General features: G+C 38.6%; 2 protein-coding genes across 7 annotated transcripts in view; both read right to left on the reverse strand.

The window, feature by feature from the left end:
• adarb2 (adenosine deaminase RNA specific B2 (inactive)) overlaps window positions 1-5,175 on the reverse strand; it is a 597,874-nt gene extending 592,699 nt beyond the window's left edge. For all 6 annotated transcript variants that reach the window (XM_073941371.1, XM_073941369.1, XM_073941375.1 and 3 more), the window contains exon 1: window positions 4,895-5,175. The gene's annotated coding sequence lies outside the window, so the exon portion shown is untranslated. The remainder of the gene's footprint in view (window positions 1-4,894) is intronic.
• A 7,140-nt stretch (window positions 5,176-12,315) lies between these two features.
• On the reverse strand, window positions 12,316-19,751 carry klf6a (Kruppel like factor 6a). The gene is made up of 4 exons (NM_201461.2): window positions 19,418-19,751; window positions 17,496-18,069; window positions 16,683-16,806; window positions 12,316-14,643 (listed from the first exon to the last, which is right to left on the reverse strand). Exons 1-4 carry the CDS (start codon window positions 19,517-19,519, stop codon window positions 14,592-14,594), a joined length of 852 nt encoding a protein of 283 aa, NP_958869.2. The 5' UTR covers window positions 19,520-19,751; the 3' UTR covers window positions 12,316-14,591.
• Between the last annotated feature and the right edge of the window lie 1,306 nt (window positions 19,752-21,057).

Consider the following 21,057-nt stretch of genomic DNA (forward strand, 5'->3'; position numbering starts at 1 on the left):
TAGGGTGTTGTGTGTGGTTTTAGTGGTGGCTACAGCGTCAGTAAGTGTCTATCAGGATGTTGTAGGGGGTTGTCATGGTGTGGATGAAGGGTTGCTAAAGTGGTGCCAAACCATTTTCAGTTTTTCTAGTGTTTTCTGTTTTTAGTGTGTTGCTAAGGTATTATAGATGGTCGCTAGGGTGTTGTTCCTTTAGGGTGTTATGAGTGGTGTCTACAGCACTAATGAGTGTCTATCATGATGTTATGGGTGGTTGTCATGGTGTCGATGAAGGGTTGCTTAAGTGTAGCAATGCCATTTTTTTGTGTGTGTTTTGTGATCTTTAGTGTGTTGCTAAGGGAAAATGGGTGGTTGCTAGGGTGTTGTTCTTGTATGGTGTTAATGGGTAGTGGCTACAGCATCAGAGTTTCTATCAGGGTGTTGTGGATGGTTGTCATGGTGTGGATGAAGGGTTACTAAGTGTTGCAAAGCCATTTTCTCATTAGTGATTTTAAGTGTGTTGCTAAGGTATTATAGATGGTTGCTAGGGTGTTGTGTGTGGTTTTAGTGGTGGCTACAGTGCTAATGAGTGTCTATCATGATGTTTTTCGGTGGTTGTCATGGTGTAGATGAAGTTTTGCAAAGCCATTTTCGTGTCTTTAGTGTTTTGAGCCTTTTTAGTGTGTTGCTAAGGTATTATACATGGTTGCTAGGTTTTAGTTCCTTTAGGGTGTTATGGGTGGTGTCTACAGCACTAATGAGTGTCTATCGGGATGTTGTGGGTGGTTATTTATGAAGGGTTGCTAAAGTGTTACCAAATTATTTTCTGTTTATTAAATGTTTTGTGTTTTTTAGTGTGTTGCTAAGGCATTATAAATGGTTGCTAGGGTGTTGTTCCTTTAGGGTGTTATGGGTGGTGTCTACAGCACTAATGAGAGTCTATTAGAATGTTGTTGTTTTTTTTTTTTGAGGTGTAGATAAATGTTGCTTAAGTTTTGCAAGCCATTTTCTGCTTTTTAATGTGTTGCTAAGGTATTATAGATGGTTGTTAGGGTGTTGTTCCTTTAGGGTGTTATGGGTGGTGTCTTTAGCACTAATGAGTGTCTACTAAAATGTTGCAGGGGGTTGTTGTAGTCTAGATAAAAGGTTGCTTATGTGTTGCCAAGCCATTTTCTCCTTTTTAAAGTGTTGCTAAGGCATTATAGATGGTTGCTGGGATGTTGTTCCTTTAGGGTGTTATGGGTGGTGTCTACAGCACTAATGAGTGTCTATTAGAATGTTGCAGGGGGTTGTCGAGGTGTAGATAAAAGGTTGCTTAAGTTTTGCAAAGCCATTTTCTGCTTTTTAATGTGTTGCTAAGATATTATTGATGGTTGCTAGGGTGTTGTTCCTTTAGGGTGTTATGGGTGGTGTCTACAGCACTAATGATTGTCTATTATGATGTTATAGGTGGTTGTTATGGTGTAGTTGAAGGGTAGTTGACGTGTACCAGTACTATTTATCTGTTTTTTCATTAGCAGTATTTTTATTTATTTTATGCATATTTTTCAATCTGGAGTATCATTTTACCCCACAAGGTCAACAATCAGTTTTCCCGACCACAGAATCCCCCATACAATTAAGACGTGTGAATGAATGTCACTTGGAGGTCACTAAGAAGGTTGCTTAAGTGGTCAACTCGAGTGATAGAGTCACAATAGAGTCAATGGGCTTTTCAGCCATCAACAACTGCTCTTCTTCAAACAGCAAACAGCCAATCTCACTAAATCTGATGTTTGCCTAAGACCCGAGTGAAATGAGCTCTTTGAGGGCTGCGTCTCAATGTTCAAAAGAGCCATTAAGCTTTTCTCGGGTGTTATGAAGGAAATTAATCTGTGTTGAAAGGAAGAATATGCTTGCTTTATGAAAATATCAACAACAAAAGTGTTTGTTCCGCACTCTCAGATCTCTCTTCGCCCTCCCCCCATTTCCCTTTTAATACTTTTTAGTGTTCATAAGCATTAACTGCTAGATGCTAATTGGGTAAGTATCCGCTTTGAAAACAAATAGCCCTGTTTTTAATGAACGGACAGGATGCAGACAAAACCCCAGCATGACGATGATCCGCAGTGAAGGAAGATGATCGTAAAATGATATGTCTGCTGTGCACTTATTGACCTCTAATATTCTTGTATTTAGACACTGGAGCAATCCTATTTAGAAAACTGCTGGATGCTTAAAGATTTTCACATTCTCTGTAGAAGATTAGAGTTCTGCATGCCTCTGCAAATATTGTCATTGGTGCTAGGGTGCTGCTACATACAGTTGAGGTCAAAATGATTCGCCCTCCTGTGATTTTCTTTCCTTTTCAAATATTTCCTAAATGATGATTAACAGAGCAAGAGATTTTAACAGTGTTTACTATAAGATGTTTTCTTCTGGAGAAAGTCTGATTTGTTTTATTTTGGCTATAATAAAAGCGTTTTTTTTTTTTTAACCATTTTAAGGTCATTATCAGCCCCCTTAAGCATTTTGTTTTTGATTGTCTACAGAACAAACCATCATTATACAATGTCTTGCCTATGGGGTATATGCCGAGCTAGTGCTGTTCCCATGCTGATACACTTCCGGTGACCTGTTATTGTGAACTTTTTTCCATTTTATACGGTTCCTTATACAGCATTGATGTTGTAATGTCATTAAAATACATTCAGTTAAATAAACTTTAGCATTTATTTGGTTGCACAAGCGTAAAACGAGACAAAAAGCTGTTTACTCGCACTCACCCGTCAGAATCGGCAGGCTAACGCAGAAGCTCCCTTGAATATACTGGGGTAAAATAAATGCTCATATTATAAAGATATGGCAGGGGAAATGTAATTTAATGCAGTGCTTCTTGTACAATCTGAGACCCACTTTAAATCGGATATCACTCAGCCAGTGGAGATCGCTGATTTTTAAAGAAAACATACCTTAAACATACCCGGATTTTGCATTGGTATTCAATTCACCGGAAGCGCTTAACCCAGGTTACTGGCAAATTAAAAGTCCTATTAGCATGCTTCGGCATATACCCCATTACTCTAACTTGCCTAATTAACCTAGTTAACCCTTTAAATGTCACTTTAAGCTGAATACTAGTATCTTGAAAAATATCTAGTCAAATTTGTTCTGTTCTGTAGAAATATTATATATAAAGGGAGCTAATCATTTTAACCGTAACATGTTTTTTTATTATTATTATTATTATAAAAACTGCTTTTATTCTAGCTGAAATAAAACAAATAGGGCTTTCTCCAGGAGAAAAGAAACATTATAGAATATATTGTAAAAAAAAATCCTTGCTTTGTTAAACATAATTTGCTAAATAATTGAAAGATTCAACTGTATGTGCATCTTTCTTAAAATATCTGCAAACATATTACGGAAGTTTTGCACTTTAGAAGAGTCACAAACATACACAAAGCCACTTTAAGTCTTAAACATAAGAGTTTTTCAAATAACTAGCCATATATGAGCTATAATAATTGCGAGGCTTGCCTTTCCAGGTACCACTAATAATTATTCAATGTTTCTAAAGCAAGCTCTGGTGTCTTTCTTTGAATATTCTCCTTCAACCCCATTGGCTTCAAACAGCTCACGGTCTCGCACTCACCCCTCACCCTCTGGCAACGGCAGCCTTTGATGTCGTGACATTGCTTTTAATTTCGGCTTCCTGACAATACTTTGCCTTGTGAATTTCTCAAGAAAGCACAAAGCACAATATGCGGTAAGACTGCTGACTTTGCTCCGCACGCAGAGTTCAAGGTGCTTCAACCATGTGATCTCATTAGTATTCGTAGGCGTTCGTATGCAAGGTGTAGTTCTAGCACACACGCATTTTAACATTTAATAATAACACATGGACCCTTTTCATGTATTGTGATGAGATTCGTCCATATTAAATGAAAGCGTAGAGAGATAATAATGCGTATTTGTAACTCTACACTTTGTTTTGTATTTCCTTAGATTTAAATGCTATGTTAAATGCTAATAGCTATGCTAAATGCTAAAATTTGAAAGCACATTTCGATTGATTAACCAAAAAAATTGGCATAACTTTTTTCTTGCTACTTACTGCACGTTAAATTCAATTCAATCCATCTTTATTTTTATAACGCTTTTATAATGTAGATTAGGTCAAAGCAGCTTATCATAGAAGTTCTAGTAAATACATTTTTGTAAGTAAATAAACTATGATGCACGTAAGAGGAAACTGGCGCAAATTAGCAAACAAACTGAAAATGAAAGCAAGAAAAGCAAACAAGAGTCTGAATAATAAGTACAACTGTGAGCTGTTTACACGTGAACCGCTTTGGTGTGACCATGGAAGAGATTTAAAATTAAAGAGCTAGTAATTAATTTGATCGACTGGGTTTTATCTTGATATGGTATTGCAAACAGTTATATGGGACAGAGACAACAGGCCAAAGATGAGTGGGCTAACTATACTTACATACTTTCTAGACACAGTGGCTGCTGATCAAAAAAGTCTTGCCCTGTTTCAAACTGATGTTTTAAATGCAGTGAGGTTTGTGGACACAGTTGTGAGCCACTGACTTTTTCAAAGTCAGATTTACAAACATATCTATCCAATATTTGTCAACTTTCGATTGTGTTTATAAATCATCATAACATTCTTTACAAACACATGGCAGGTACATATTGAGTCAAGGAAGAATGTAAAATGTATAGTGATTAAATATGCCTCCCAAAAAAAAAACACAGCTGGATGCTACAGACAACTATGACAAGCGACACACACAGCATCACGGCGGATGCGCTCGCTTCCTCTCGCTCGTTCACGCACGCGCACGCGCGCACACACACACACACACACACACACACACACACACACACACACACACACACACAAACGGGATTTGAACACTCGTCCTACCTTTAAATCCTCAAATGACTTGAAATGCTTTGAAATGGTCGAGTTATCTTCTGTCCCGTCCTTTAAAGCAAGTCTTTTGGCACAGGTGTTGGCACAGAAACGCACAGCTGCAGTTGGTCGTCCATTATTTATTCACGTTTTGATTTGAAGTTTAGTTTGTGATTTTTTTTACCTGTGATATCACATAAGCGATTTTTACAGTCAGGTCAGCGCATATTATAAAATAACAGACTCATGTTCAACTTTACTGCGTAGAAGAAGAGCAACCACCGAACAAACGTAACCGTGAGCTCACGCGCGCCCCCTTCATTGCGGAAAAGCTACTGCCTGCTGCACCTCATGTATTTTCAATGCTACTGACTGTGTCAGATGCTAACGCTATAAGAGATAGATAGACATACGTGAATTACATTACCTATTACATGGAAAGTGTGGACATATAATAAACATGTCTACAATGTAAAAAAAAAACATTTAATAAAGCATTCCATTGGTAGCATATACTGAGCAAGCCAAAGGCACGCGCTCAAGCCAGTTTGCAAGGGATTGCGCAATCTGACGTGAGCCACGGAAACGCGCAGAGTACAGCGATTTTGAATATAAAACGATTGAAATCATTTAAATCATACACAAATTGCATTTACAGCACAGATTAGTGGACACATTTATTTTATCATAAGTATATGGCAGCACATCCCTGATTAATTGTTCACATAAAGAATCATGTGCATAAGCAAAATACACATTGTCAAGTTTGATTTTACATGAATTTGTTGATTTGATTTCCTCTTTAAAGCTGTTAAGTTCACAGTTTAGTATCTTTGTTCATTCCCAGCTATTTATATACTTGTTTGTTTCGAATCAGAGTATGTACGAGTGTTGTTTGCAGTATGGTTGCTTTGGTTTATGGGTTACAAAACTTTCCCTATAGGAGAAATGAATGGGAAAATGATTCTAGAGCCATCACTTCTGAAAATATTTACCCATCTATTACTGCATGTAAAAGCATCTAGCATCTAAAACAAGAACAATAATGGGGTTTTTAAAAATACAGTTCACCCAAAAATGAGAATTATTACTGCAGTGTTGTTCAGATTATAAATTCATTCATTCATTCATTTTCTTTTCGGCTTAGTCCCTTTATTAATCAGCGGAATGAATCGCCAACGTTTCCAGTTTATGTTTTACACAGCGAATGCCCTTCCAGCTGCAACCCAGTACTTGGAAACACCCATACACTCTCATTCATACATATACACCACAGACAAATTAACTTACCCAATTCACATACAGTGCATGTGTTTGGACATGTGGGGGAAACCAAAGCATGCAGAGGAAACCTACGCCAACATGGGGAGAACATGTGAACTCCACACAGAAATGCCAACTGACCCAGCCGAGGCTCAAACTAGTGACCTTCTTGATGTGAAGCGACAGCGCTACCCACTGCACCGCTCATCTGATTATATATATATATATATATATATATATATATATATATATATATATATATATATATATATATATATATATATATATATATTTATTTATTTATTAAAGGGATAGTTGACCCAAAAATGAAAATGGTGAACTATTTATAACATTTTATAAATATCATTTAAATATATACTCTCTCTTGTTTTCTTTCTGTGAAAAGCAAAAGTCGTATATGTTTGGAACCATGTAAGAGTGATGAAAATGATTTCTATTTTTGGGTGAACTAAGCTTGTAAGTGTCATTCCAAGCACACAGAAATGCACTTCTCCGTTATGTTTGAGTACCATACAAATACACATTGTGAAAAATTATGGGCTGTAAGAGCACTAAATGCACATTAACGTAGGACATGTGTCATATGCTAGTGTAATTTATCTGGATTTGGTAATCCTGGATTACAGGTCACCCCAGATGCTAAACGTGGGAAAGCACGAACACGTAGCGACATCAAACATTTGCTTCTTGCAGCACGTTCCTCAAACTGCCCTTCTAATTTTATGGCCATTAAAGGCACATTAAACAATGCCGTGCATAAATATGGATCTTTTGACGCATTGATCTTCCCTTTTAAACGTCATAAAGCATGGACTGAGATCTTTCAGTTAAATTTAATGATGGATTTGGGGGCACTTGACCTTTAAAGGATTGATGTCGCTATGTGACTTTCCAAGGCTGCATATAATTGCTTCCACTTTAGGATCTGTCAGCTGCATGCGGAATAATGAGGAAGCTTTCAGTGGAGCTCAGTGTTAGAGGCTTCAACATTAGCAATGCACTGAGAAACATGGAAAACTACTGCTGTATTATCAGAGGCGTAGCCATAATTGAGTTATGTAATGCGACAAGTTTTCCCACGATCTTCACCTTCGGCGAACTGGCGTGTTGTGAAACTTCTGCCTTTAATAAATTGAGATGTCTGGATAAAGCGACGAGTATAATGCAGTCCAAAGTCCACAAAGAAAGACTGGAATATTTATCTCTCTGCATAAACACGGACAGTTATTATAAAGATATATTAATGATTAAAGTCATTAATCAAAACAGAAAATTACAGATTTTAATCATAAGAACTCAAACTACTTATATAAAAAAACTACTTATATAAAATAAGCTGAAACAACACAACTTTTGAGACTTTTTGGGGACAACTTAATTGTTTTATCTTCAATTTACTTCAATTTATTAACTTTTTAATAAGTATGTTTTAGGGGGTTTTACCTTTATTGATAGGACAGTGGAGATGTATAGAAAGGAAAGGGTGGGTAGCAGAGATAGGTGAAAGATTGGCAAAGGACCTCGAGCCAGGAATCAAACTCGGGTCGCCTCGAGCACCTTGGTGAAATGTGCCAATGCATTATTTTTGCTGCTCGGTCAAACTACTTATTTAAAATGAGCTGAAACAGCATGATTCTTGAGATTTATAGGGGGAGGACCTAATTATTTTATGTTCAACCAACTTAAATTTGTAAAAAATAATTATTAAGTTGGGACAACATAAAGGAATTGTGTGGACACAGTTATTACTTCAGTTGAAACCAAAATGCTCTTTGGAATATTATACAGTTATGTACAGTGGTGGGGAAGGTTACTTTAGAAAGTAATGCATTACAATATGTAGTTAAGGCTGCCGTTGAGTGATCGGCGTGACCCACAGTGCCTGCCTTGCACGTAGTCATGCATTTATAGTTCCGCGTTCTGTTTGTGTAGCTCTGCAATAACACTTCTTATACAATAACACTTTAAGTTCCTCTGTGTTGAGTGTTCTTCATTGGCGTTTTGTTTTTTCTGAATGCTATCTACAGGTAACTAAAACTCGTTTAGTCAGAGGCGGGAACGTGCAACAACATTAATCAAAAGGTGAACACAAAACAAAAGTTTATATCTAGATCATCTTCACGGGACTCCACATATGTAAACACTCACTCCAATGAGTTCGAGCGACTCTCGGTCACACCCACACTGGTCACAGCTACCAAACTGACTAATCACAGAGCTTGCGCTACGCGTGGTGGCGAGGTGTAGTTACATTTTTAAGAGGTGCGCATCAGCGTCGCTGTCAGCCATGGTGAGGGCTATGCGACCGCGCAAAGGCTGCGCCGGACCATACACATGCGCTTGATGCAGAGGTATAAATCAGCCTTTACTCCCCCAAAAAGTAACTAGTTGTGTTATGTAGTTACTTCTTATGGTAAGTAATGTGTTGTTACTTTTTAATTACTTTTGCGTTACTCTTTCTGATCTGGCTGAGGCTTGATCTCTTTCAGAACTTGCAGGGTTTTTTCTTCTTTTTGTTTATTAAATAGAGGAGCTCTGCATTTAACAACACATTTTAAAACCTACATTTACCTTTAAAACAACACATAAAAATGAATGTAGGATAATATTATCTTCGAAGAAGTTCTTGACCCCTGAGCTACACATGCCGTACATGCAGACTAAAGAAAGTTTAAAGCAATGTGTTTGCTACTTTTGTACTTTTTGTCTTATTAAAGTAAAATGGCTGTCCATTCAGATAATCCTCTTTTCCTTTTCTTCAACGTGCTCAAAATAATGAGAATATTTCCATTGCAGAAAAGTAAGGCTCTGCCGTCTTCATTTCTGTCTGTTCCTGCATTCCCTCATTGAGTACAGAATTTACCGTGACTACATTCATTTTAATTCAGCAATTTTTAAAAGCGAATTAACTAAGCTACATTTTTTTAACTAAGCTAAACATTATTTTAAAATGAGCTCAAATATTATTGCTTAATTTTGAAAAGTAAGTTTACTTGTTACTTAGAAAAGTAATATTATTACATAACTCGTGTTACTTGTTATAACCAACACTGTTTATATATAGTTTTTTAAATTTTGCGCTAAAAATCATGTAAATATTTCCCCCTTCAAATTTATCTATTTAAATTAGCATATATCACAATAGAGTACACAATAAACGAAAAATGTTAATTAAATTAATATTAAATAATCTGTCTACTTTCCAATAAATGCCATTAGTTAAATCCAGTTATTTTTATTATAAGTATTCAGAATCCCAACATGATGTTTACAAGTAAACGCGAAAAAATGCACTTTTATAAAACATTTCGAAAGCAAACAAATCTTTGGCAAAACATTTGAGCGCTCCACCTGCCAGGAATCACCCAGGGCATGTTTCCCCCTTTAGCAATGCACAAAGGCGGCAATTTGCAATGTTTTTCTGTGAGAACACATTCGTCTATTTTGACAAGCTTGTGAAACGCCCCTCCAGTGGGTGTTGAGACCAGCTACTGCACAACAACATATAAAGAGGGTGAGGAATCCATGAACATCGCCGTTGCTCTGCTAATGCACGTAATTGCCTTTCATTGATATATTTACCATCTAAGGGGATATCATGTGAAGAGTTACAATTAGACAGTCGTTCTGAAAGATACACCATGTTTTAGAGAGCTGTTTGTTTACATTAAAGACTTGATTCTTAAGGAGAATATTGTTAACATTTCCCTGCTGAAAAAAACAGCTTACACCAGCCTATAGGTTGGTTGGCTGGTTTTAGCTGGTTGCCCAGCCTGGTTATACAGGGGTTTTGGCCATATCCAGCTTGGTCTTAGCTGGTCAGGCTGGGAAATGACCAGCTAAAACTAGCCAAGACCAGCTTGACCAGCCTGGGTTAAGCTTAACATAGCTGGTTTTGGCTGGGACCATAGCTGATCATCTAGCCTGACCAGCTAAGACCAGGCTGGAAATGTCTGAAACCAGACTCGACATGGTCAAACCCCCTCTAAAACTAGGCTGGTTGAGCAGCCAATCAGCCTAGACTGTTTTTTAGCCATTTTATTTTTGCATAAACGCTAATGCTACAATGTTAGGATGCTGCTACGGCTAACAGTGATAACTATTATGATAAATATATAGTTCTCACACCAATATTAATAGACACAAGTGGTATTTTACTATTGAAATCACATTTTAGCTGATGTATGATCACTGACAGCCAATCAGAATTTCTCTAGCTTTCTAGTGCTCAAGCATTTAAAGTGACAGACTTCAGTACAAGCGTGGATGCTAGTAGATATTAGCATAGTATAGTTTTTGGTGTGAATCAGCTTTTAGTCCAATTAGTTCTTAAAGTGTTGAGCTTTATTCAGCTTTCAAGGATCAGGATCCTGTAAATCATTGTTTCTCAACCACGTTCCTGGAGGACCAGAAACACTGCATGTTTCGGATGTCTCCTTTGTCTTTCAAACCCATATCAGGTCTTCCGGTCTCTGCTAATGCATTTATGATCAGAATCAGGTATGTTTGGTTTAAGGAGACATGAATCTTGTGCAGAGCTGTGGTCCTCCAGGAACGTGGTTTTGAAGGTTGATTAAATGGGGATTTAAAGTGCGAGTTTTTTTCTTCTGTTGACCATTAAAGGTGATATTTTGAAGAATGCTGGTTGCTGGAACCCATCGACTTCCACAGTAGGATAAAAATAAATTAATACTATAGAAGTCAATGGCAATCAGCGACCAAAATCGTTTGTGTTCAACAGCAGAAAGAAACTCTCAAATCAATTTTGAACAGGTAAAGGTGCACAGTGTGTAAATGAAGGCTTTAAGGCACTTTCACTGACTAGTACATTTTAAATCTGGCTTTAATCCAAACCAATGTTTGATTACCAAAGTTTAATAGATGCCAGAGCTGTAAGCATAGTTTAATTGTAATTGAGGAGAATGTCCCTAAATAAACATTATTGCTACACAGGATAAAGATATAGTTCTGAAGATGTTTGCACACCACAGCTATAATAATAAAGACACAAATGGAATGAAACCATTGAAATCTCTTTTTTTTAGTTAATGAATGATCAATGACTTCCAATCACAATCCGTCTAGCTTTATTATAGCATTTAAAGCACAAGTGTGGATGCTAATAGTTATCTTTTTTGTGGGTGTGAAAGAGCTAATAGTCCAATTAGTTGGTAAAGTGTTGTAAGTGGTTACAAGTTCAAGCCAAAATGTTCTTTACCTCAATCATATTCAGCTTTTATGGATCAGGATCCATGATTGTTAAAGGGAAAGTTCACCGCAAATATATAAAAGTTACTTCAGCTTTTACTCTCTATGGTGGGATTATGAAGTTTGATTTTTTTTTTCGTTCTGTTGATGCTAAAAGATTTCTTGTTGCTGGGAGCTACCAATTTTATAATCAAATCTATGGAAGTCAATGGGAATCAGCTACAAAAAAAAATCTTCTTTTGTGTTTAAAAGCAGAAAGAAACTCTCAAATCAATTTTGAACAAGTGAAGGTTGGGTAAACGATGGCTTTAAGGCACTTTCACCAACAAGTACATTTTAAATCTGACTATACTCCAAACAAATGTTTGATTACCAAAGCTTAATAGATTGGTAAAGTGTTGGGTTATATGTTCAAGCCAAAGCGATCTTTACCTCAATCATATTCAGCTGTTATGGATCAGGATCCAGGATTGTTAAAAGGATAGTTCACCCCAAATAAATGAAAGTTACTAGTATTTATTCTCTATAATGGGATTATAAAGTTTGAGTTTTTGTTCTGTTGATGGTAAAACATTTCTGGGAGCTATCAGTTTTCATAGTAGGGAAAAATAATAACAAATACTATGGAAGTCAATGTGTATCAGCTACAAAAATATCTCATTTTGTGTTCAACAGAAGAGAGAAACTCTCAAATCAATTTTGTATAAGGGGAAGGTTGGTTAAGTGATGGCTTTAAGGCACTTTCACCAACTAGTAAATTTTAGATCTGACTATAAATCCAAACCAATGTTTGGTTACCAATGTTTAATACATGGCAGTGTTGTAAGAATAGTGTAATAATGTAGTTGTAATAGTGAAGAGTCATCTATAAAATCACAAACTGAGAGCTGATCTAGCAAAACACGAACGAAATAAAGTGAAGCAAAACAACAAATCAAACGTTTGGTTTTTCCGATAAGAATTTCTTATTATTCCAATAAAAAATACATTCATACAGAAATATAACAATTTTGCAAAACAATTTCAAATAAAATTCATATAAAGCAAAAACAAATAAAAATCTTAGAAAATGTTTTTTTTTTTTTTCTAACTTTTCTGGTTTTTATTCTTTTGTACAAATATTCTCTAGACAAGAGGGGTTCATGAGAGAAAAGATACGTGATAGAAAGTGTTGGTTGAAGCAAGCAAATGAGAAACTTGATTAAGGCTCCATTACCACTTGACTAATATCGGCCACTGTTGGAAAGACAATGTTCTTTGCCCACAAAACCCTGGCTGGTCTGATTAAAATGGCAGCACAGAAGCTGCTTCAAGTTACTTTTCAAACAATCCGTTTCCACGTAGCTGCTCGACATGCAACAGTGTCAAACCTCCGTCGGCGCTAAAAAAAAAAGCGCAAATAATTCAAGCATACAACTATGTACAATAACTTTAAGTCAATCGTTTGGTCCCTGAAAACATTAGAGTTTACCATTCAGATTGCAAAAGAAACGCACACAGCCAAGCAGATGCGCTGTTCGACTTCCATTGTAAAATGTTGAAGAGAGAAGCGATATATCTTTATCTTTCTGGATGGCTGTGCACTGTTTCCACAATACTGTCGCTGGACTAAAACAACGGCATCCAGACAGGTCAATATCGAACTGCCAGAGTCAGCAGTCTGTAGCAGGCAGGGCCTTCAGCAATTCATTACAGAGAGGCAGTACAAGGCAAGGCCTGTCTGACTGGAGCTTGTTAATTACAATAAATCTTTAGGCTTTTTTTCTTCATTCTTGGTTACAGGGGATGGGGGTCAGAAGGGGGGGGGGTTGGCATTCCACAAGCCTTGTGTTATACAACAGCCTGTTTTTGCACTTTAAGAGCTTACACACACACACCTACACAGATAAAGATCTTGCGTCCAAAGCGTATTCAAAAAGGTCGCTCGGTAGATACCAAACCCCTAAGTGCTCTACATTGCAGAGTTGAGAAATGTGAGGGTAAAAGAATGATAATGGCATGCTCACGAACCACAATATATTACGTATCTACAAGGGCTTGCTTACAGTGGCCTCAAAAACGGGACAAGGTGCACAATCAGGTGAAACAGAGCCTTAATAAAGCTTGTTTTGTTTTTAAAAGACATTTTGCGACCACCCAAATGGAAAGGTCACTTGCATAAGGCACCATTAAGGTCAACAGTGCATTAACAACAGGTCAAATGGAGATAGAAAGAGCGAATTTAGTCCTCAAGATGAAACGAGTACAAGTCTTGTATGTATCAAGTGGTCCCCCCTCATTGGAAAGAAATGGGGTGGGAATTTAGGGTGAAGGATGATCAATGCGTTTATGTACAATATTGTAACATTTAACCAATTGTATTTAGCTGCGCTTTATTGGAATCTATTTGCAGTCCCAATTACAAAAAGAAAAAGAAAAGAAAAAGAAACAAACCCCAATACCATGCAACACCTGTTTATGATAGTGAAGTTATAATTGTGTTACATCTTCTAAGCACACAGCTTATACAACGGACTACAAATGAGCTTTTGTAGCCTGTCAAAATAACAAGCTACCGAACACATTGCACATTTAGTAGCTGCACCGAACACCAAAAAAGCCACTTTCATTCAGGACCGAGTTTCCGCCTCCCCCTTTTTAAATGGGGTGAAACCCTGGCCGCTTGGGGGCCCCCCCTTGGAATTCTTGCGACACAGAGCCCAGGGGCGTCTGGCAGGAGTCCTCAGTCTCACGGCTTCCTTGCATACCATGTGGAAACAAAAACGGAACTTGTTTCCCGACACCATTCAGCCCACAGCGATACACTGGTACCCCCCTCCCACCCTTCTCCGCAGACGGGACATTCATCCGCTCACGTCAAACAGGCTTTCGTTAGGATTCGATTTAAAAAGTACCAGTGTATAGTCCAGGAGTTCATCATGCACCATACAACACACCATTCACTCGCTCTGTTTTTTGTTTTTTGTTTTACATGTTTTTTAAAATAAATCATCCTGTCTTCCATTCTTCATTCGTGATTTTGTCCCTTCCTTTTTTGATTTTGTTCATTTCAACAACCAGTCAGTCCGCCTTTATCCCGGGGCTCACGGAGGCACAGGATATGGTGCAAAATGGCATGCTTTGGCTGGAACACGCTCCCCCTATTTCTTTGCAGGGCCAGGTCAACCAGGAAGCTGGTCAGGACACAACACATCCCCAGCGTGAAGCTACGGCCCGCTCAGAGGTGCCTCTTCATGTGCAGGGCCAGGTGGTCCGACCTAGAGAAACACCTGGAGAAAGAAAGGGTGAAAAACAAGGTCAGGCAGGGGCCACTGGAGCCATAAAGAGTGATCAAAGGTTGAGATCTGTGCATTGCATCACTGATGAGGCACCTAGTGGCCCTCGAGGGGAACTCGTGAAACAGGAATAGGTGCTATGAAGGATAATGAAAGGAATGGTTGGTTTCAGGTAGGACAAGAGGGGATTTTCAGTTTTCCGACATATTCATAACATAAAACTCGGTGGAAATGGATTGGAAATTAAAAATGATGTGTAATGAATTGCATGCTATTGCAATTATCAGTTTATAGTGGTCACAAAGTGACATTATAAGGAAACACTTTTATTTTGATGGTCTATTTGAGTATTAGTAGACTGTCTGCTTAATGTCTGCTGATACTGCTCCTTCAACAGACATTTAACTGACTATAAGATACTTTGCAAATGTAAGTCAACTTACACTAACCCTAACCCCAACCTAACAGCCTACTTATAATCTAATGAGAATTAGTTGGCATGTAGATGCAATGTAACTTAAATTCAACAATAGGACGATCAAAATAAAGTGTGACCCAGTTCAAGTTTCCAAATGTTGCTATTAATATTATAAAAGCAAAATCAATGAAGCTTCCATTTTTAAGCATATGCTAATTTGATTTATTTTAATCTAAATATTGTGTTGATATTTTTGTGACGTTCACTGTATAAAGTCACACACACTATGTATACTGCAGTTATTTTTTTATACAAAAACAGAAGCGGACAGAATTGAAGAGCTACCATTGAAGAACGAAAACCCACAGCGGTCACTGAAATGACTTGAAACTGAAAAAAGTGATGATTATTGAAAAATGACGAATGAAAATCAGATATTGCTTTCGATTTGTGTTTTAACAGAAGCATTAAAAAGGGAAATGAAACTGGCCTGGACAAAAAAACGAAGGGTATTTTGTCCACCTCTGTACGTGAAATACAAGCAGGGTTCTACAGGTTTCATCAAGTCAAATTTAAGACTTCTAAGACCTTTTTAAAACCATTATAAATGAAATTTCAGACTTTCACAAGGCTAAACACTAAGAATGGCTCAGTTAAAACATTAAAAAACATTAAAATAAAATGTTATTGCAAGAAAGATAATTAAACCACATGTTTATAGAAATATAAATGGAGTTGGAAATAGAGTTAATAAAACATATGCTGTTGGTGGTTCATTCCGCTGTGGCGACCTCTGATTAATAAAGGGACTGAGGCGAAAAGAAAATGAATGAATGAAAATAAGACTTAAATAAAACTTTGCTAATTTTGTTAAGATGGAACGATAGTGATTGAACGGGTGTTAGGCCAATTGGGTAGCTTTACATGGACATAGGAAACTTAGGACCTGTTTAAAACTATTTAAAACCTACAACAGTGAATTTAAGACTTTATAAGGCCTAAAATTTAGATTTTAAAATGTAAGACTTTTTAAGATCCCACTAATACCCTGTACAAGTTTCAATAAGCGGAGTGTTTCCAACAAAACTAATTGTTAAACTGAGAATACCCTTATTAGTAGTCCTATTGCAAAAGTGTGTTGAGCTTGCACAGATTTCGTGTGGGCCTCGACATGAGGAAAGACTTGATCAAATGGTTTGTTTTAAAGGAGAACTTTGCAGTAACCACGGAAACAAAACTCCAAAAAGGGAAGTGGAACAAACAATGGCGTTCAAAGCGCAAATCTCTCAGGGAGGGAAATGATTAACAGAGGAAGTGATGACAAACAGGAGAGCCGCGTGAGGTTGTAAAAAGCAGAGGATATCAATAAAGTATTGCGACAGTGTGACTATTGCGCGCTCAAGCATTTAATGCGATTAGGTAATTAAGTGATAAAATCCAAACATAATGGGGCGACTCCTATCGATGAAGCGATAAAAAAAAAGAATCAATGGCGAATGCAGAATCAGCCGCATTTCACTGATGCACGCATCAAAGGATCAGGCATGCGGTGAGAAAGACAGACGGGCTTTGATGACTGTCACAGGCAGAGATAGCGAGACAGAACTCAACGTACCTGTCACAGTGACTGCATTTAAATGGCTTTGCACCAGTGTGCTTCCTGAAGTGTCGGGTTAGCTCATCGCTCCTTGCAAAGCGCCACTCGCAGCCTTCCCATGAACACCTGTACGGCTTCTCACCTGTAAACAAAAACACTTTTCAGTACACTTCGGCAGGGAAACATTCAGCAGTCTGAAAGAAATGTGTGCAGTGATGCTCTCGAAAATGCATCAGTAAACAGGACGCATGTTTATGGATCAGGTCAGGCAAGACGAGTCTTAACTTTAATAAGATACCTCAAGCTCTCAAGGATTGCGGGAATATGCCAATAGTCTGCCTCTGTGCTGTGTGTGCATAAACAGTATGCAGAACAATGCACGTCACATGGAGCCTGTGTTGAATGCGACGGGGCCCTTTAAAAAGGGGCCACCCAGATCCCCATTCAAAAGCTTGGTTCTTTCCCATGACGAAACCAAAACTGTTTTGGTAGAGCAGGTTGTTTTCACCCTGGCTGGTTTTTGTCCCCTCCCCCATCCGATCCCCCCTCCTTCGGCCACATTCCAAACAGATTAGGTCACCGTTTAGGCGTGCAGTCATGCGAGGCAAATATTCACAGAGTGACATTAGCCTTGCAGCTGAGAACAGCCTGTGTGAACTCAACTCCATTACACAACTTTGCAGGAGACGTGAAACCTCAGTAAAGTGTGAATGGTTCTGCTTTTCGATTTCTTTTTTTGCTTACTTTGACAGGATGTCAAATATACAGCGCACAACTTATGAATAAGCAACTTTTTTGTGTGTGTTTTGAAAAGTTATAGCAATGTCTAACCTGTGTGAGTCCGCTGATGTGCTTTTAAGTGAGAACTTTTTGTGTAAACCTTCCGGCAGCCGTTGAAATGACACCTGTGCACTCTCCTCCTGCCGTCTGGAGACGCGTCCCCTCCAGTGGTAGTCTTATCCAAGGCCTTCCCCAGCCCGTTTTGCCTGATCTTCACTGGGATGTGCAAGTCAGTCTGTGTGGAGCCCCACACCTGCGGGACGCCAGGCTCTTGGGGCATTTCTGGGGAGGACGGAGGTGTGCTGATGATAGAGGAACTCAAGTGATGTGCTGACTCCGTCAGAACTGAGCCCAGCGGGTTGGAGGTAAAGATGTGAGTGGGAGAGAGCTCCTCCGAGCTGTCAGACGCCTCGCTGCTGGCATCCGAATTCATGCTGTTGGTTTCCAATATTTGGCAGTCCTGATTGTCGTCCTCCTTGACGCTGGGAAGGCTGCCGTTCCCATCGCCCTTATCTCCACAAGCCAAGATGAGCTTGCTCCAAAGATCCTCCTGGCCCTCAAACTTGAGGTCAGACGCAGAGACGTAAGGCTCGCTCTGCAAATATCTCTCCAGCTCCAAACATGTCTGATTCGAAACAGGAAAAAAAACACAATTTTAGCATGCGGGTTTCCTTTCACAGCTGACTGCTAAGGGTTAATTTGGGTTAACCACAAGCCATCATGAACTTTAACACATTGCCAGCGTAGATAGGTAAAACATTACAAAATATGTAACAGTTATTCTCGACAATAATACGGATTTGAGAGCTGCATATTGTCTTTGTGGAACAGTTATCCTCTAGTGAGTCATGCAGACATTTCAGAGTCCTTTTAAGGAAGCCACAGAACTTCCTCGGTCGAGTTTCCTCATTCAAACAGCCTGACGTCCATCAGCTACATCTGGACGCGTTTTAAACTCATTTTAACGCGTGGTATGTGTGAACGCAGATCGTTTCAGTTCAGAAGTGGTTCGATAAACGCTTCAAACTGCGTTTTCCACTCGATATGAGCGATTAGTCGTGCATTTTAGCTGCGCATATCAAAAAAATATATTAATAATAATAAAACACGATATCTATGTGCGAAATATGGCCTGGAGCCTATCAAGCAATCGATTCTACAGCTTCTCCATCAGGTATAGTGTTTGTTTCAGAATGATTTAGTGTTTAATATTTACGAAATGTCAAGCAGACTGACAGATCAGTCACCATTCAGTTTGGTTGAATGCACTGGAAGTGAATGGCGACTGAGGCTGTCAGTCACTAACGTCGTGCTTGGCATCTCGTATTATTTCCACCAAATAAATACTCATGGCATTTTAAAACAACATAATGGCGAGTAAACGACGACAGAGTCTTAACTATCATTTCAGCACTCTCTGCTGGGAAACGTGTTTAAATGCCATGAGATACGCTCTTATGGCTCCATGCCAGAATCCCCCAAAAGCCGGAGGGGAAACTACCTGGATCAGTTTCAGGAGAAACATTCATATGATCGTGCCAAAAATACTGCAACAGTTCCATCACAAGTATATCACTATCAAGCAGAATAACCAGCTATGGGAGTTAATAAGCACCTCCTATAAACCCCGTTATGTGACACAACATGTGCTGAAGACTGTCAAATCAAACCAATCTATGTTTGAGTAAGAAAATGAGCCAAGTGTTTATATTTTACTTAGTCCACTTGCTCGTTAGTCTATTCTGTGCACTAAAAAGTACACTAACACAGACGCACGCATAGACTCCACTGACTGACAGCAGTGACCGCGCTACAATGTATCCGCGTAAATACGTCATTTAAACTGTTACAGCGCCGCGCGGATGCTAAATAACTCTGTTTCCTGTTTAAAAGCAACAAAGTCGAACCACTAGCTCTCTCTTAACCAATCACAGCAAAAGTTTCATCCAAAAATCACTTTAAAAATCAGTTACCTGTTGCCAGTATTCTTCAAGCGATGGCAATGCAGAGAAATAGCCAGTGTCGTGGACGATCTGAAGTTCCTGAAAAATGCTGCACATTGGTAGAACATCCATTGCAATCCCGAGTATCAAGACCAAAAAAATAGATAGATGTATCTTGCTGAATCAAGATAAAGTGTGACGAGCAAACAAAGCAAGCGTCCTCTTCGTGCAATAGCAACGCGGTGCAGCCGTCGCTTTGCTCGGAGTCCGCTAGTCCGTCTGTTGAGATCTCTCTATATTTGCAAACACTGAACTCACGCACAGCGCTGCGCTCTGTCAACTTCCCCTGTTCAAACCTCGCAGCCTGCCTACCCCCTCGTGACAGCGTGACGGTGCCTCTACGCGCGACCAATCGCTGGCCCCCAGCTTGCGCGGGTGCATATGATATCACTTTAAGCCAATGAGAGACGATTATGGAAATAGGGGCCTCCTTCTGGCGCTTCGATTGGGCAATTCAACTGGACGGGCCTGCGCGCTGATTGGACGGTATTTTTAGAAACATATATAAAGGCTCTGCGCTCAAACCTCTCAGTTCTGTTTCTTGACAACGGAGTGTGGCGCGTGCATCGGTTTGGCCAGAGCGAGCGCTGTGTGCAATCGGCGGATTCTCCAGGAGAACTGTGGTGTTGAAATACACTCATTTTTTTCCATTTAGCTTGTGTTTATCTCCCCAGAGTAACTCCTGCTAACACAAACATGGCTTTGGAGAAATTCCGAGCAATTTCTGAATGCCAAATATAAAGTGTCATTATTTTTTTTGACAGATATTAGTTAATATGCAATGCAATATCATGTTTCTGTGCGTTTTGTGAACAGGAAAAGTATTGCTAAACTTCGAGGGGGATCTCAAAGTGTAACCTATAAGATTTGTACACTTGTCAGTCTTTAAATTGGGATGAACTGACTTTGTAATAACTTTATTGCAGCTTTCACACTCATATTATTAAACATTTAACAACATTAGTAGACCATTTAAACGTATTATGATCCCATATGTCCATTACATAATGCTTGATCATTTACAGTTCACCGGTGGGAGAATTTGGGAAAGTCCCTAACAGTGTCAAATTTATTTATTGTCTTTGTCTGCTGCCTCAGGATAGAGAATATTACTCAGGATATTACTCAAAAGAGTATTGGGGACATTCCATCAGAAACATACATTATCTGTCCCTGAAGTAAAACATAAATACAGTGAATAAAAACTTTCATCCCCAAATTAAAATGATGGTTGATTTCTGTGAGTTGTTCTGTAAATAAATATGCAGGGGCGGATTTAACCGATAAGCAAGACAATCTTGGCCCCCAAAATCTGAGGGCCCCCAAATAAAAACATAGAAGTATAAATGACTCCTGTAAAATTATATATAACATTGTTTTATATCATATTTTGTACAGTGAGGTTTCCACACCTTCAGTCATGGACTAGTCTAGCAGTTAAATCAGGCAAAGAAATGTGCTTTACATGTTAATATTATTTTGCATTAAGATAAAATGTAAAAAAGGAGATCAAATAATACAGTAAAAAAATGATAAAATGATAAAAAATGTAAGCACAAAAGCTGCATATTAAAACTTTTGGGTCGTTAAATTGGATGAACTGACTTTGT

The sequence above is a fragment of the Danio rerio genome, chromosome 24 (genome assembly GCF_049306965.1).
Source record: "Danio rerio strain Tuebingen ecotype United States chromosome 24, GRCz12tu, whole genome shotgun sequence".
In the NCBI taxonomy this organism is placed as follows: domain Eukaryota; kingdom Metazoa; phylum Chordata; class Actinopteri; order Cypriniformes; family Danionidae; genus Danio; species Danio rerio.